This window comes from Rhinolophus hipposideros (assembly GCF_964194185.1).
Source record: "Rhinolophus hipposideros genome assembly, chromosome: 25".
Taxonomy (NCBI): Eukaryota; Metazoa; Chordata; class Mammalia; order Chiroptera; family Rhinolophidae; genus Rhinolophus; species Rhinolophus hipposideros.
Genome location: NC_138071.1, coordinates 27007176 through 27024234, shown reverse-complemented (window position 1 = coordinate 27024234; position 17059 = coordinate 27007176). Strand labels below are relative to the sequence as shown.

Sequence of the window (17059 nt, the reverse complement as noted above, 5' to 3'; positions counted from 1 at the left end):
ATGAGCACGGAGCATGGACAGCAGCAGCCGTCTGGGAGCCGCAGGGACCGTGGCTCCGGAGACAAGAAGTCCCGGAAGCGTAGCCGGCGCAAAGAAACCTACTCAATGTACATCTACAAGGTGCTGAAGCAGGTGAGAGTGGAGAATGTACCAGCCTGGGGAGGGTGCTGGACTGAGTCGGGACTCGGGGTAGTCCTGGCACGGTGGCAAGTGGCCACACGCACGCCAGCCACGGTCATACTTGGTCTTGGAGGCTCCTAGCCCTCTTAGTATGTGTTGTGCACCTGTGATGGGCACGGGACATGGAAAGCATGCTCCCCGCCACCGTCCAGAAGCTTGCAGGACCTGTGGACAAACACGACAATCATGTGGAACGCTAGGTGGGGCATAATTAATCGGGAAGGCCGTAAAGTAGGCTGGTGGTAATGAGATGCCAAGCTCATTATGGTGCGAACGAGAAGTGCTAGTTAGCGATGGCTCGGGCCAGGAACAAGTCATGTGAGCTGAAGTCTTGGGGAAGACCTTCCAGACAGGTGGTGCGCCTCTCCGAGGGGCTGCGGGGTTGGTCCACCTTTGAGATGAGAAAGCTGACGTCCATATAGACTCAAGGCTGCTGAGTCACGTGGCCTGACAGCCACAGAGGTCAGGCCCTCCTAGCTCTGGCTGAGCCCTGAACACTTCCTGCTTGTCCCACCCCCTCGCCCACAGGTGCCCTCTATTCAGGCAGCCTACCAGCGCACCTACGAGAAGCCCCTACTGGGACTCGCACACTGACAGACACTTTGAGGCATCAGTGGGTCCGCAAGCACCAGTGTGTCCGGAGGATCAAAGGCAACCCTGCCTGTAAAGCCGCTGCCCTGCTCAGCAGAGCCGGGGCCACGGAGAGGCAGGGTAGCTGTAGCCTGGCCAGCCCTCTCCAATCTGCCTAAGACCCTTACCCCTCCATGGGATTGGATCCCAGAGGTGGAGCCCGTCTCCAGTCTGAATCCCATTGGCAGTTTTAGTGACCTGGCAAGCTGGTCTCTGGGAATGCGTGCTGGGGTGGAGTGGACTGGCCAAAAGGGCCGCATCAGAGGACAGACGACAATGTCCTGAAGAAAATGGGGTGGGAGCGGGTATTTGTGAGCCCTGTGGCTTAGCCTAACTTTGGGGCTCAAAAATGGTGAGGGAAGGGTTGGGGCAGGACTGGCCCTGCAGAGCAGAGCTGCTGAACGAGTCACCCACACACTGCGAAACCCTGTCAGGGCGCGGGGGTCCAGGTGTGGGGAGCCAGTTTCACCCTGCAACCCTGAGGAGAAGCGGACGTGATGACCACACAAGGGGTTCAGGCTAAACCCACCCTGTACAAGCTCAAGTTCCTGGAGGCGCCCGATTTTGTCTCCGCCATTGGCTGGATGTGTATCATTGGGGAGTCACTTACCCCCCACTTTGCCGAGAAACACTTAGTGTCTGCTTCCATTTTAGGATTATTTTCGGGTCCCTACCATTTGTTTTACTAGAGATCACCAAGCTTGTGACAGGAGGGGAAACTGAGGCCGAGGAACATGACTTATTTGAGGCGATAGCGTGATTCAAGGTCCTGCCACAGAACCAGGTCTCCTAACTCCTAGTCTGGTTCTGGGACTGTGTCTTCCGAGTGTGACCTCTGACAAGTACTTTGGTAACAATCTACCAGGTTAAGTGTGCACCTCTAGGAATAACCTTCCCTATGCTCGTACAAATGTTCAGAGATGTATATTTACTGTAGCACAATCTAACAGCAAGGAAACAGACAAAGCCCCAAAATGTCCATTAAGAGGACTGGTGAAAGAAACAGATTCTTCCCCACTCTGGGACACTATGCAAATACGTTCAATAAGAAAAGCACGATGCTGTGTAACTGATTCCGTTTGTCAAAGACAGACGTCCACATGTGCTTACACAGGAACTCGATGGCATTACCGCTTGCGGTTGGGAGAAACTTTTTCTTTTTAACTTGGCTACAGTAGTATGAAAATGAATCCCTCTTGCCACGTCTCTCGGCCTCAGGGAAGAGGCTGACGAGGTGGCCTTCCAGTCCTGCCTCCAGCTTCCTGCCTCCCCAACTTGGGGCCAGGACCGCGGCCTCAGGCAGAGCCTCCTCGTTCACAGAGGGGTCCCGCCTTTTCTCCAGGTGCACCCTGACATCGGCATCTCCTCGAAGGCCATGAGCATCATGAATTCATTTGTGAACGATGTGTTTGAGCGGCTGGCCAGCGAGGCCGCCCGGCTGGCCCAGTACTCGGGCCGAACCACACTGACATCCCGGGAAGTCCAGACAGCCGTGCGTCTACTGCTGCCCGGAGAGCTGGCCAAGCACGCTGTGTCTGAGGGCACCAAGGCCGTCACCAAGTACACCAGCTCCAAGTGACCCAGGGCCTAACTTAAATAAAGGGTGAACCACTCCCGCGCACTGTGGTGACTTGAAAAGTGCACATTGTGAAGTTGAGGTGAGTTGGGGCAAGGGCATATCATCACTTTTTATGGCCACCAAGGTGGAATAAGAACACTTATTCAGACTTTTAAAAAACTGCTTTCTGGGTGTACCCCGTGGGCGACGCATGATACATGTTCTAATCGGTAGTGAGCTGAGGTAGGATTTGGGGCTGGATTAGAATCCTGGATATGCTGCCAGCTGTTTCCATCACACCCTCTCTGGGGCTGAAATTCCTCCTGTATGTTACTCTTCAGGCCACGGTTTTGGGGATGCTATTTCTGGCAAACTATCATTTTTGTCCTGTGATGGGCATAGGGGCTGTGCAGGGCTAGCCTTCAAGGTACAAAAATGGAATGGATCCCAATAGGCTCCTGGGATCTATAAGATGTCTTTATTTTCCCCTAATATTTTTTTCTCCTTCATTTCAGAACAAATTGGTGGGAATGCTTCTGAGATTCCTAACTTTTCTTCTCCATTTTTTTTTTTTAAATCTCTAACCCACAGAAAAAAATTGCAAAAAAGTGCAGTGACCACATGTATGTCCCTTACCTAGATTCACCACTTAACATTTGACCCATTGACTTTTTCTCTCTCATTCAGCCTCTGCTCTAGCTTGAGGGCATGTGACCCATAAAGGCTCTGGGAGGGTGGGGGGAAGGGGTGGGACTTAGTGAATTAGATACGCTCAGCTTGTCGCTTTGGACTCTGCGCTGAGAAGGCTTCCCGCCATACCAGCTGCCACTGCCATGCCGTCCTACCTACTCCACACGCATTTTCTCATACGAAGAGCTTCACGTGGCGGTGCTCTGACCTGAGAACTAATTTTCTACACGTGGGTCCCACAGCTAGAAGGGGGCCCCCTGAGCCCCCACTCTTCCCAACTCCCACTAAATGTCCTACCTTGCTACTCAAGGGACGATTCAGAGAGCAGCAGTATCAACACGCCTGGGAGCTTGTTGGGAATGCAGAGTCTCGGGCCCACCTCATTTTGACAAGATCCTCGGGTGACGCACACTGACGCCTGAGAACTCATCTCTTGCTCATCCTCACTGCTGCCTCCCTTCCCCCCCTTTCTTTTGCCCTGTGCCTTAGATATGTATTTATTCCTAAGCCCCTACTTAACACTGAGCTGAAAAGGTCACGCTCAGCTGACCAGAGTCAGGAGGTAATGTTTTGTATTTTCCTGAGAATAGTCTTCTGAGCCTCCAGGACAGCCATCTACCAGAGCAGAGGGTGCTGGGTCTGAATCCAGGAATATAGGGTTCCTCCAGCTGAGAAGTATATTTGGAGTAGTTAATGCCTTTGGGACTAATATTCACCCAGAGCCTTAGTTACAGGCTGACTTCAAATAGGGACCATTCTTTATTTGATCCTCACAAAAAAAGTGAGGACCAGAGCTGACCCCACACTCTGCCCTAACCTTCCAAGGCTTGCTGCCCTCCCGCTAGTACGTCCTCTGAGATAAGTGTCCCCAATCCTGAACCCGCAGCCACCTCCCCTCATAGCCTTAGAACATTGAGACAATGGGACAGAACTGGGTTGTTCTGGCTTTGGGGGTGGAGTTAGGGTGGGACCACAGAGATTCTGTGGATTCCACAACCAGCTCACAGAGGGCAGTGTGAGGAGTGGGCACGATGTCTGAGGGGTGAGTGAGGGGCCCGAGTGGAGCCCCCAGGGCTGGAATGCAAGTGCTTCCTGGGTGCTGTCAGGCAGGGCCTCTGGGTGGGGAGAAGGCCTGGGGGGTGGGGGGGTTCCGTGCTGGGCCAGGCCTGGCTGGGCCCCAGACTCACACAGCCACCCTGGCAGCTCCCGCGAGTCAGCGTTCGCTCTTCAGACTTCCCTTGGATTATTAATTCAAAAACCAGGGCTCTGCCCTGGGGAAGGGACTGTTCTGTGCACTCGTCCCTCACCCCACTTCTGCCCACCATCCTGGACCATTGCAGCACCTCTGGGCTGCTCCCTTACACTGTAGGGACCAACTGTCTGCTGGCTCCTAAGGCCCCTTCCTTACAGGGAGCCCCTAGGGCCATGTTCATTCTTCATTCTCCTTGCTTCATTCCCCCAGCGACCCCAGTCTCACACCTCCAAGCCCCAGTGTGCTCACTGTAACTCCCCTCTCACTTCACTGAGCTCCGCTTTAGAGCCATGAGTAACCTTCACATCACACCTTCTGGAACCCCCACGAGTTCGCACTCCTCCAGAGGCCCCGCGGACCCCTCCCACCGTCCCCACTCCTCGCTGCCTCCTCTCCAGAGCTTACCAACGCCTCTGGGACTCCTCCCACGCCACCCTGCAAGAGCTGCTGGACCGGGAGCAGCCCCTGCTGGAACCTGTGCCCAAGCGGGACCGGCAGTCCTTCCAGTACAGGCTCTCGTCGCTCTACCTGTGCTACCTGGGGCTGCTGCGCCGCTTCGACACCCTGTACGACCGGATGGTGCAGCCGCAGAAGAGGCGGCTGCTGCGGCGCCTGCTGGACAGCGTGGCGGGCCGCGTGCTGGAGCTCAAGGAGGAGCTGGTGCGCGCAGACCTGTGTGAGACCCACTGCCTGGACCTCGTGCTGCAGGACCTCACGCTCACCCCGGTGCGCAGGCCCCGCGTGGAGCCATGGCCACGCCAGCGGGGGGTGGTGGACGAGGTGGACTTCACCTCCTTTGGGCACCCCTGGCGTTGGGACAGCTGCAAGGGAAGGAGGGCAAGCAGATCAGATCGGGGGATGAGGTTTGGTCTCTGAGGGGCTTCAGGAACTGAGGTGGCAGGTGGGGCCCAGGGGGTGCGTGCAAGTAGTTGGGGATCGCTAGAGAGTCAGGCTGGAGGCCCAGAGTGGCTGGACGGACCGGGAACACAAGGGATTGGTGAAAAGTCCTCCAGTGCTTGCTCCTCCGAGTGTGGTCCGTGGACCAGCAGCTTCAGCATGACCTAGGAGCCTGCAGAATCGCCGGCTGCACCTCAAACCTACTAACCTGCGCCTGCATTTTAACAAGACCCTCCTGTGGTCTGTCAGCACCAACAGGCTACAGTGTACCGCCAGTCGGCCCCCAAGGTCATGGTTCACTGCTCCACATCCAAGGCAGTCTCCGAGTTTCCTGACCAGCTGCATCCAACTCAGCTATGCACCTGAAAAAACAAACAGATTCTCTGGGCCCTGCCATTCTGATGTGGGAGAATGGGGAGGGCCTAGGAGTCTGCGTTTTAAGAGCTGTCTAGTTGATTCTTGTGCACAGCCAGGTTTGGGACCACTGCTCATTAGCTACCATGCTCCTCCAGAATTCAACTCTGGCCATGTGGTTGGAGAAGGGAGAGAGGCATGACTGTCAGGGGGATGGTAACCCAGAAACCTCCCACCCCAGGGCTCTAGGATGGAGGAAAACAGTGCCAGGCTCTGCGTGTGCAGCTGACAATGGTCATGGATTGGCTAGATGGCCCGGCGTTTGATTCCTGACCCTCTTTCCCCCATATTGCCCCAAAGGCAGACCTGGAGGTACCAATCCCCACATACTTCCTGCTGGAGCAGTCCAGTGTTCTGAGGGAGCAGAGGCTAATGCTGGCGCAGATCCTGTCCAGAATGGGGTCAGTGTCCGTAGAGCAGGTAAGTCAAGGAGACCCCTCCCAGACGCCTGCTCCCGGAACAGAGATGCCTCCCTCTATGGGACACAGAGAGGCCCTGCCCTGCCCTGTGCCGCTCCTGGAGTGAACTTTGGGTAATCCCTGGCCTCCTTCAAGGCTGCTCTTGTGTCTAACACCAAGATGGAGGGATAGATAGCTCTTGGGTACCTAGGTACCCTGGGAGGGCCATGCCCCCAGTCTGTCCTTTGGTGGCTGACCTCCCGGCTGCCCGCATGGATGCAAGCCTTTCCTCATCTTCGTCTGCTCCTTTGTCTCTGCTCTGGCCAGGACTTTCCAGCAATGCACCGCACTGATGCCATAATCCTATTGCAAACGGCTGAGCGGGCCAGGCAAGGCCGGCTCCGAGCCACCATCATGCGAGAGATTCGGAGAGAGGAGGAGCGGGATCGGAAGATGAGGGAGGAAGGGTGGCACACGTTCAGTCAAGACCAAGCGGCTATCACCATACAGAAGGTAACCCTCCAGTGCCCAGGAAGAAGGTCAGGGTAATCACCTCCTCCAGGAAGCCTGCCGGGCTCAGCAATGGATGACAAGAGGTGCAGGATCACTATCCCCAAAAGGACTTGAAGTGGGAGACCATAAAAACCCCAGAAACAGAAGGATCATGACAACTAGGGGAGAAAGATCCATAATAAGGGAACAGAACAAAATAGATGATCATTCCAGTAACTCGTAAGACTGTTAAAAATGAATGACTAAAATGTATCCAGGGCCTCTTGGCACCTGAGGCAAAATGAAACATGATGAAGAGAACTGACTGATCCAGTGTGTGGGCCCGACCTCTCTCATTATTGTCCAAGGGGCAGTAGGTGGTTACCAGCTTGACAAGCCTGGAAGGGCCCTAGGAAAATTTCAAGCAAAGTGGCAGAAAGGGGCCACTTTGCTCCTGCAGCCATTGCCACTCCTGGGGCTCACTGGCCCTGCTCTGTCACAGGAAGTCACTTGGCACCTTTTCTTTCCAGAAGCAGGCCCAGAATGGCCGGTGTGGGGCTGGGTCTCTCCATCTGGCATCGGTCTCCTCTGCCATGCCATCTTCTCTCTCTCAAGTCCCAGTGCCTCAGATACTTCTGTCTGCCAGCCCAATAGAAGAATTTTAGAACCACTTTCTACCCCAAACCAGAAGCAAACCAACCAACAAACGTCAACCCTGAGGAAAGATACCCTCTCCCAATGGGATAGGTTTGATTACTGATCAGCACACAGAGTGTCCCAATCTGAGCCCTGCATTTGGGTGACTAAACCAATGTCCCACTGCCCCATGGAGGAGGAGGTCCTTGCCTGCAGGGCTCGCTAAAGCAAGTCTTTTGAGAGGAGGGTCGGCCCCAAAGACAGAGTCCCGGTTCCCCCTGGGAACCAAAGCAAGTCATTTTGTCCCTGTTACCAGCCATCAAGAGTATGGAATTCCTGCATTCCAGTCTTCCAGTTCTCCAGAAAGGGCTACTCAAAGGCCAGGAAGGGCACTGGATGAAAAGCACTTAGTTATCATGTGCCTGCTAGTGCCAGGAACAGAAAGACAAGTCAGGACAAGGGCTGGCTCCCTGAGGCGACATTAGGGAGTGGAACCTGCCGGGCAGGTACTGGCCCCGCCTTTCTCTGTCCACTGCCCTGCCCGCCACTGGCTTGCACAGGGCTGTCCACAGGGCTGAGCGACTGGCGAGCTGAGAGAAGAGCACTGGGCAGGAGTCAGGAAAACTGGCCCCAGTCTCAGCTCTGCAGTGACAGGCGTTGGGCCTAGGAGAGGCCGTGTCCCAGCACCAGCGTTGGTTTCCTTGTGTCACAAATGTAGGACTGAATTAGGGGAGCTCCACAGTCCCGACAGCACTGATGACTATGTGCCTGGGTGGAATCACGTATTATTCCAAGTGCTATGGGAATTCTGAGACATGAGGGCGGCGAGTGCTTCTTGGAGAAGGTGGTGCTTGAACTCTAACCGGTGCCTCAAAAGACACCGCAGAGCTGGACTGCTGGGGAGTGTCTCCGCCCCACCCTCTTCCAGGCTGCTCCTGCTCAGGTGGCAGTTGCCCACCAGCTGCCCTCCTGGAGCTGCCTCCTCGGTGCTCCTCCCCCACTTCCACCCAAACCTCCCCTGGCCAGACCTTCCGAGATAGTGACTGCTCCTCCTCTCTGGGGCTGAGCTTGAGAGTCCCCCCAGAAATGCAATGTGGGGAGTGTCTGGGCCCGTGTGTCCCCCCAGGTGTGGAGAGGTTACCTGCAGAGGAAACGCACTCAGCAAGACCGGCAAATGGAGATGGAATTCATCGGCATGGTGAGTCCCTCCTGGCCCAGGCCTCCCGGGCCTGGCCTGCACCTGGGGCCGCCCCTCATCTTTTCCCTCTGTGCCCCACCCCAGAGCACAGCCCTGTCCAGCCCCTCACTGCCCACCACTCAGGACTGTGGTGGGCATGATGCAGGGAGGCAGGCTGGCACCAGGGGACCCTGAAGGACGCTTCAGGGTTTGGTTGAGAAAGGGGGCAGGACTGGAAGGCTACTGCCAAGCCGCGCCCCCTCCCTGCCCTCCGGCCCCTGGAGCCCTGAGAAGGATCTCAAGTGTAAGTGCGGGGTGAGGGAAGGTAGCAGGAGCTTCCTGGGCCCCAGGTCTGTGCCCCTGGCTGGAGGAGAGGCTGCATGGGTGGGCCCAGCAGTGGGAGGAGGTTCAAGGCCAGGGGGAGGAGGCTCTTACAGCTTCTGGGAGAACCACGGGCGGGCGCGGGGCAAGTTGGGATGGGGCAACCCATCACCCCAGAACATTTTGGGGGCCATGGGCTCCCCATTTGCTCTGGGGGCCCCAGACTCACTTCAGCCCTGCGTTCAGGGGTCAGTGTGAACAACATGAGGAGTGTGCGTGTGCGTGCGGGGGAGTGTGGGTGGTAAGAGGGGCAGACGGGAGGGGGGAGTGGGGTGCACAGGAGGTGAAAAGGCCCTCTCATTCCCTGAATCTTTCTGTCCTCTGCTCTCCGATCCTTCCTTCATCCAGCTGGTCTCCACTGACTTAGGAATGGAAGGGCGACAGGGATGAAGGACACGATCCCTGGCAGGGGCTTTGCAGTGGGCAGAGCCCATGGGGACCTGGCTGATAAAGGGGACTGGGGAGGGGATTGGGGGGGGGGCAAGGGATTGGAGACCGGGGCTGGGATGGCTACTCTGGGAGCCTTGGGGACATCAGAATGAGAGCGGGGCCAGGGGTCCTGCCTGGGAGTGGCTGTTGGGAGCCTGGAGCTGGACGCTAGGAGGCCAGCGGTGGGCCTTGGCGGGGAGGGGCAGGGGCGCCTGGCGTGGCAGTGGGTGAGGAATGAGCCTGGCCTCCCGGCCCATCAACAGTGTGAGCTCAGCGTTTTCAGTAATTGTCTCTGCGCGGAGTGATATTTAAAATACATTTGGGAGCCAATGAGGCGGGAAAGTGGCTGCGAGCGCCGCTGCCAACACGCGCGAGCGGGGCGGGGGTGCGGGTGGGGGCTGGGGCCGGAGGCTCACCGGGGAGGGTGCGCTGGGGGAGCAGGCAGGGGGGCCGCCCGCACGCATCTAGCAAACTCATTATCAGAGTAATTTACACAGACGAGTTTCGGCTCCAAACACCATTTCTCCTGATGTAGGCACGCCCGTTGTTCCGTGTGGGTGTGTATGCGAGGCCTCGTGTGCTGGAAATGAGTGGGGGGCAGGTGTGCGTGCCTGAGGCCGGGTCCCACTTCCCCACTGCCACTCCTGAGTCCCTCAGCCTCCTCGGACTTCCCCAGCTCCCGTCGCGCAGGCAGCTGGAATCCTTGGGCAACACGTCCCAGGCCCGCCCCAGCGAGGATGCCGAGGATGCCGGCAGGCTCCGCCAGGTGGAGAAAGAGGAGGAGTTCCAGCTGGCGCTGGTGAAGACCCACGACTCGCTCAGAGACATCGAGGGGCCCGTCATGAAGGAGCAAATGAAGGAGCAGATCCGACAGTGGTTTATTGAGTGCCAGTCAGTGTCCCAACCTTGGCGGACTCAGCTCTCCACCCCTTTCCGTCCTCACCTGTGTCCTCACACCTTCCTCTCCTCTGCTCCACAATGGACCCTTTTCTCCACTCACCCCCATCCCCCCGACACACTGCTAACACATCCGGTTTAAACCTGGGGCCCCCAACCTGTAGGACCCTCTCCACACGGGACTTCCCATCTCCCCAGATGGAAGAGAAAACGGCAGAATAAGATGGGAACAGCATCCCGATTGTCCCCTGACTCATCTGTCCTTTCTGTTCTGAAACTATCTGTTTCTTCCCTCTCCCCCTCAATCTCCCTGGTCCTACATCTTTGCCCATATTTCTCTCTCTCTCCATCTATCCATCCATCCACCCACCCTCTACCCACCCCTCCATCTACCCATCCATCCATCTCTCTGTCCACCCACATGTCCATGTCTCTGACCGTCTTATGTTCACTTAGTGCCCTTACTGGCCGGTTCCCTGATTATCCAGATGAGTCTTTAGGTGGCTCCTACCTGCTGTTTGCAGACAAGACTCCAGAACAGGTACCCTGGAGGTGGAGGCAGGAGACTTTCTGTGGCTGATGGAGTCTGAGGTTGCAGAGAGTACTGAGTATAAGCAGAGGGTGGCAGTCGGTGGAGGCAGGGGTGTTGGAGGAAGGACATATAGTTAGCAAGACTTGGGCAGGAGGAGGGTACCTGTGTCTGGAGAAGGCATTCTTGGCCAGGGAGGGGAACTGTCTGGTGAGACTATTGTGGCTGCAGAAGCCTGTGGGCCAGGAGAGAGCGGCAGCTCTGATTGCAACACTCCATCACTGGTGCCCCTCTTCCTGGCCCCCAGTGAAATCTCTGGATGTTCAGCCATCTGGACCTACCAGTTCCCCTAGGCTCTGGGGACCCTCACTCTACCCCAGCCACATGTCCCGGGTTCTCTAGTTTCTGTAAAATCCCCTTGATCTTCATTTAAATCTTTTTTATCCTGGATCACAGGTGAAAATGGAACTGGAGATGCAGGTCCAGGAGAGCAAAAAAAAGAACCAAGAGAAAAATAAGGAAAAAGAAAAGGAGAAAAAAGAAAAGAAGAAGAAAGGGAAGGAAAAAAAGACCAGGATAGACGTAAGGCAGCTCCTGGACGTGAGGACCAATTCGGAGGGGATTCTGGTGGGAAGGCTGGTCTGGGTGAGAACTGGGGTCAGAGTTTATGATTGATGGAGGTAAGGGGGTTGAAGTCAAAGGATGTGTCTATTCTAGGAAGAAGATACCATGCTGAAAGTGTTGCCATCCAAATTTATACCCATGATTAATGCTGGACACGAGGAGTATAAAAGTAAGAGGGGAGAAGCCTGGGAAGGCGTCCAGGCCTTGTGGGGCCTTGGGGGGAACATTTGGTCCTGGGGAAGTGGACATATACCACGTGGATCATGAGGGGGCAATGTGGGTGTGTAGGCCAAAGGAAAATGCCAAAGGGGAAGGGGGTGGGCGGCGTTACGGGTTTGGGTCTGAATCCTGCAGTCACAGGCCTTGAGATCAGGCCTCTTTCTGTGGTCTGGGGAGAAGCAGTGGCAGGCAGCCAGGTGAGGAAAGGAGGGCCAGCCTGGGTGAGGTTCCTGGCCCATGTGCGTGAGCAGGTGTGTGAGTACACCTGGGACTCTGACCTCCACTTGTCTGTCCATCTCTCCGCACTCAGCTCTGTGGAAGAACCCATCCGACAGCGTATACCCTGGTCAGAGTTTTGACCCTGAGACCCTCCGGGTGGAGAAGAGGAAGGAAGTGGAGCTGGAGCTCCGGATACAGGTGGGCATACTGGCTCAGAGCTTCGCTGCAGGGCCCCTCTTCCCACCAGGGCCTCCAGCTGCTTCGGGCTCTGTCCTCAGTCCTCACGTCCCCAGTCTGTCCATTCTCTGCAGCATTCTCTAGGCACGGCCTTCCCTCCGTAGTCCATCTGCCTCTCCCGCACCCCTCTTTCCCCCGGGGTGGAGATGTGGCCTGGAGGTGAGGGAATAGGAGGGGCTCTGAGCCGAAGTCACACCCACCATCATCTCACCAACGCTTAAAAGAGCTCCTTCGAAGTGTCCCTGTCCCGCCCCAGTGCCAGGTACCTTAGAAACATTAGATCACGTGATCTTTTCAACAACCCCTGAGGTAAGCACGGTGATTTTCCTGATGTTAAGTGTGAGAAAACTGACACTAAGAGACCGTGCAATTGCTCAGGGTCACACAGACTCTGAAGGGTGGGTCTGGGGCTTCAAATGAAAGCTGGCTGACTCCATCCTGGGGGCTCCTCCCCACACTGCTGCCAGTTGAGAGCAAGGCTCATGCAGGAGCAGGATGTGGATTAGGATTGGGCATGGATGGGGGCAGGGGCCAGGGCGAAACACCAAGGCTGGGGCTTCCAAAAGAACACCTGGGCAGGTAGGTGGCCACCTGCTGCCTTCCCTGGGCTCAGCTGGCTCCGCCCACCCGCCCGGAGGCTCCTGTCCTCTTCTCCACCCCCGCCTCTGTCCCCACCTCTCCCACCTAACCTCCCCTGGCTGCTCCACCACACTCTCTGCTGTCTCCCCAGGTGGATGAGCTAATGCGTCAAGAGCTAAAGAACCTGCGCCTGGCTGTGGGCAGGGAGGTGGGGAGACCCTTGAAATTTCCAAAGGCAAGATGAGGGGCTTGGACTGGGACCGGAGAGTACACAGTGGGCGAGGCGCGGAACAGACGGCAATTTCCTATGTGCTTGTTTCCAACCAGAAAAATCCTGAGAAGAAAGCTGGGAAGAAGAAGGAAAAAGATCTGACATCAAACAGGTAGTAGACCTTCCACTTCACGGTGGGCTGTGGAGCAAGCCCTGACCCAGGGCAGATCCGGCTGCTGGTCCTGGTTCTGTTGCTGGGTGACCTTGGGAAAGTCACTTAACTTCTCTGACTCCCTGTCCTCATTAACCAAGCACCTCCCCTGCCAAACTCACAAGAGAGCTGTGAGGATCAAATAGAGACATAAGAAAGTGGATTGAAAATGGTGGTGCAGAATAAGATGTGAGCGGAGTATTGTTCGAAATGCTCCCTGGTCTCTGTTCCTCCTCCGATCAGCTCTTCCCCCTCCAGAGCCATCTCCCCCTGGGCTTCCCACTTTGAGTTGTTGAAGAACTTGTCAGTGGTCCCTTTCTACTCACTCCTCTGGGGAAGCGAGTCATGCACATATCGACGTTACCTGCTTTAATAGCCATCCCTCCTAGAGCGTGTAACACCTTAAATGTGTTTCTAGGAAGAGGGAAATATGTCATCCAAATGACTGGGTTTCTGGTGGTGGAATTTTGGGCCGTGAGCAGGCTGAGGAAAGTTGTATCTCAGAGGGCGCTGGCCCTTCTCACACCCTCTTCACCCACAGACCACCTGCTGTGGGCAGAATGCGTCCTGGGCCATGGGTTGGCACCGCGCTTCCTGACTGGCTGTCCAGGGGCACTATTGATATTTTTACCCACAGGGTGTTGGGTAGGAGGGCCCCTGAGCCCCCTCTCCTCATGCCTGTGGCACTCATCTCCGTCTCCATATCCTTTCATCCTCGGGGGTTCCCTGCACCATCTTCTGCCAGGTCCGTGGACTCTCTGTTTGAAGAGCTCATTACCTTGGACCTTCTAAAGAAGAGTGAGACCGTGGCATTGAAAGACTACGTGGGTGAGACCCCCCCACCCCAGCGTAGGCTCCCAGGCTGAGGCATGGTGCCAAGGCCCCCTGCCACAACCTTCCTGGTGGCCGAGTGACACCATCTGGAGTGAACCTTCTCCTGTATGGCTCTCTTTCCTGGCCCGCCCAAATGGGTCCCACTCACCAGGTGGCCATCTGTCCCCCAGGTGACTGCCTCTATCTTGGATCCACTCTGAGTTTGGCCAAGAAGCTGCCCATGCCTTCGCTCTTTGACATACGACAGAACATGGCCTTGTACGGGGTCCTTCGGCTCGGTGAGACGCCCTGTGGGAGGGAAGTCTGGGTGTCTGAGGCGGGCATGTCCCCGGTGCCAGGGCCCAGCGGTGGACTCTTCCAGTCCCTTACTCAATCCCAAGTGACATCTCGTCTCTGTCCTATTCCCAGAAGACTGGGATCTTTCTGAAGTGGTTGGTCCCATGCCCTTTAATCACACCCTTCATGATGCAGGGGTGAAAACAGATGGCATGGGAAACAGAAAGGGCAATGGAAGGGGCAGAGAGCTCCCTCTGGAAACCCATGTATCGTTGTCGTGACTGCTGAGCCATTGGAAGGCCTCGAGGCTGCCACTCTCGCCTTGCTTACCTGGGGACTGCTCAGGTGTCGGGAAAACAGTGCAGCCAGGCTCTGAACCTCATCCAACCCAGCCCCCGGCCTTTGGCCTCACCTTACACGACGTCCCAGCCCGGTTCCCCTGCCGGCCCACTGTCTGCCTCTGGCCCCTGCTTCCTCTCTCAGGCTCCTCAGATATACACTCCATGGCTCCCCTCATCCGCTCCATCCTCCTGGTGGGCCCCTCCGGCATGGGGAAGAAGATGCTGGTCAAGGCTGTGTGCACAGAAACCGGTGCCAACCTGTTCGATCTGTCGCCTGGCAACCTGCAGGGCAAATACCCTGGCAAGACCGGGGTGCAGACGATAGTGCATATAGTCTTTAAGGTTTGGCATTTCCAGTTCTCAGACTGTGACAACAGAGCAGGGTGGGCTTTATGCTCAGCAGGTCACCCATCTGCCTAGTTGGTGTGACTTCAGGAGCTGGGAGGTCCTCACCAAGCCCTGCTAAGAGCTTGTGGACACCTGGAGCCCCAGTGATGGGGGAGGTGGGTGGAAGTGGGGAGGAAAAATAAGGCTGAAGATGCAGCTGGCCCCCCGCACTCCTCAGGGAGGGGAGGGACGCTGTTCACATGAGCTGCGATGGGTGTGCAAAAGGGCTGGCAGGTGAGGTGCGCAGGATGTGGGGAGTGGAGGTGGAGCTCCGAGGCCACCACCGCCCGAGGCCGGCCCTGACCCTGGCTTGGACCAGATGGGGGGGGTGAGCCTTGCCCAGGGATGTCTCACGTCAGGTGTCTATTCTCTGACCTGCCCAGGTGGCTCGACTCCTGCAGCCATCTGTGATCTGGATTGGGAATGCTGAGAAGAATTTTTATAAGACGGTCCCAAAAGAAGAGGAGGAGGTGAGGGAGTGTGGCCATGCAGCACGAGCCATGGCGAGCCACACCTCACCTCACCCACGGCTGCAACCTTCCTCTCAGGCTCCATGTGAGGCTGAGCAGGTACCCCGAGAACCTAGAAGCCCATCTGCTACGTCACGGTGTCCTGAGCCCACCAACCCTCCCTCCCCAGAGCAGATGGACCCAAAGCGAATAAAAAACGACCTCACCAAGGCCCTGCGACTGCTGAGCCCCGGAGACCGCGTGATGCTAATAGGAACCACGGAGCGGCCCCAGCTGGCGGAGATGAAGGGGCTGTGCCAGACCTACGAGCGGGTCATCTTCATGCCACGGCCTGATTACGCGTCTCGCTACGGTGAGGCTCCGGGATGCAGGGACAGGCCAGGGAAGGGGTCTAGGGACCCCCCTTCCATTCTTCCCATCCCCCACCACTGCTCTGAGCAGTACTGCCACGGCCACGTGCTCTGGAAGGGCAGCGACACAAATGGCCCTGTGCCCTGGGTGCTGGCCTGGTGGACACAGGGAGGCCCCCTAAGTCCGTGGGGCCTCATTTCCTTGCGTTGAGTGGGGCCGGGTGACTCCACCTTCCTGGGAGGAGTGGCGGTGCTGACCCTAGAGACGCTCACTCTCTAGAAGCACACGGCCCGTTTCAGGCACTGGTGGCGGCATTCACTGCCCCTCCCCGCCTCATGTCTTCCCCCAAACCTGCAGTGCTCTGGAAGAGGATGCTGGAGGCCCAGGGAGTCCAGGTGACCCAGAGCCTGGACATCAGTTCCCTGGCCAAGGTGTCCGAAGGCTACACAGCTGGCCACATTCTCAAAGCCATCCAGTCGGTGCTGACCGAGCAGCGGCTCCTACGGCTCGACAAGAGGCCCCTGGTGGCTTCAGAGTTCCTGGGTCACCTGGCGAAGCTGGAGCCAGTGTACAAGGAGGAGGAGGAGTCCCTGAAGGTGAGGCTGAGGGTGGGGTCGTGGGCCCGCACCCACCAGGGAGTCAGCCCTCTGAAGCCCCAGGTGCACAGCACACCGTGGCCCCCTCTCTCTGCTCCCCCATGGAGTTCGTTCAGCCTGGAGGGCAACAAGAGGTCACAGGGAAGGACATGTAGGCAGGACCAGCCCACCTGGTTTCCCTGGAGCCTGAAGGCCTCACCTGTGTATTGGGAGCCCTTGGTTGCTTCTGGCACCAGCTGCCACTCACTTCCCCACCTCAAGTCAGTGGCCATCCCCAGGGTGGAAGGATGGCTGCAGGGTGGAGGGGGGAGCGCTTGCCCCTGACAGTGGCTGACACTGGAGCCCGGAGCATATGGTGCGAGCAATAGAAACCATGGCTCTAGCAGGATACTGGCCGGGGGAGGAGAAAAGGCTACTGAGGACACAGAGCCACAAAAATGGGAAGCAGAATGCAGGGCCACGTCCCCTCCTCTTCCTCTGACCCAGGACTGGTACTTCAGCACCCCGCTGGGCAAGAAAATGATGAAATTTATCAAGGACCAGGAGGCCCAGGAGGCCAGGCTGGCGAAGGAGAAGAAAAAACAGAAGTGACAGCTGAGGCTGAGTGCCCGAAAGTTGCAGAGGGACTGGGCAGCCCTCCATGGGCAAAGGGGCCAGAGAGCAGAGGCATAAACCCCCAGATGGCTTGGGGACCAGCTCTCTTTGTTCATCTCTGTGCTTCTGCCCCTTGTTCTGTGTCCCCTGCCCAAGGGCCCAGCCTCCTCCTCTCACCCCACCCCTTCCAGATCTCTGACCGCCCCCCCACCGCATGCCTTCATCTCCTGTCATTCTCCTGTCCTGGCTCCCCACTCCCTTTCCTCCTTTCACTCCCTTTCCTCCTTGAGGTATGTAAGGGAGGAAAATAGGAAGAGAAGAGAGAGGGAGAGGGGTTAGTGGGAGAAGGA

At 57.1% G+C, this 17059-nt stretch overlaps 2 protein-coding genes across 2 annotated transcripts; both read left to right on the top strand.

The window, feature by feature from the left end:
- Positions 1 to 2389, top strand: H2BK1 (H2B.K variant histone 1; the record flags this gene model as incomplete). The annotated part of the gene is made up of 2 exons (XM_081038452.1): positions 1 to 132; positions 2153 to 2389. 2 exons carry the CDS (start codon positions 1 to 3, stop codon positions 2387 to 2389), a joined length of 369 nt encoding a protein of 122 aa, XP_080894578.1.
- A 1700-nt stretch (positions 2390 to 4089) lies between these two features.
- Positions 4090 to 16706, top strand: DRC11L (dynein regulatory complex subunit 11 like; the record flags this gene model as incomplete). Its single annotated transcript, XM_081038524.1, has 19 exons — positions 4090 to 4100; positions 4709 to 5036; positions 5922 to 6041; positions 6347 to 6532; positions 8274 to 8345; positions 9811 to 10025; positions 10488 to 10572; positions 11017 to 11142; positions 11278 to 11353; positions 11714 to 11820; positions 12590 to 12673; positions 12766 to 12821; positions 13606 to 13688; positions 13865 to 13972; positions 14454 to 14653; positions 15082 to 15168; positions 15343 to 15520; positions 15877 to 16115; positions 16602 to 16706. The coding sequence occupies 19 exons, from the start codon at positions 4090 to 4092 to the stop codon at positions 16704 to 16706; spliced, it is 2466 nt and encodes an 821-aa protein (XP_080894650.1).
- Positions 16707 to 17059: the final 353 nt, after the last annotated feature.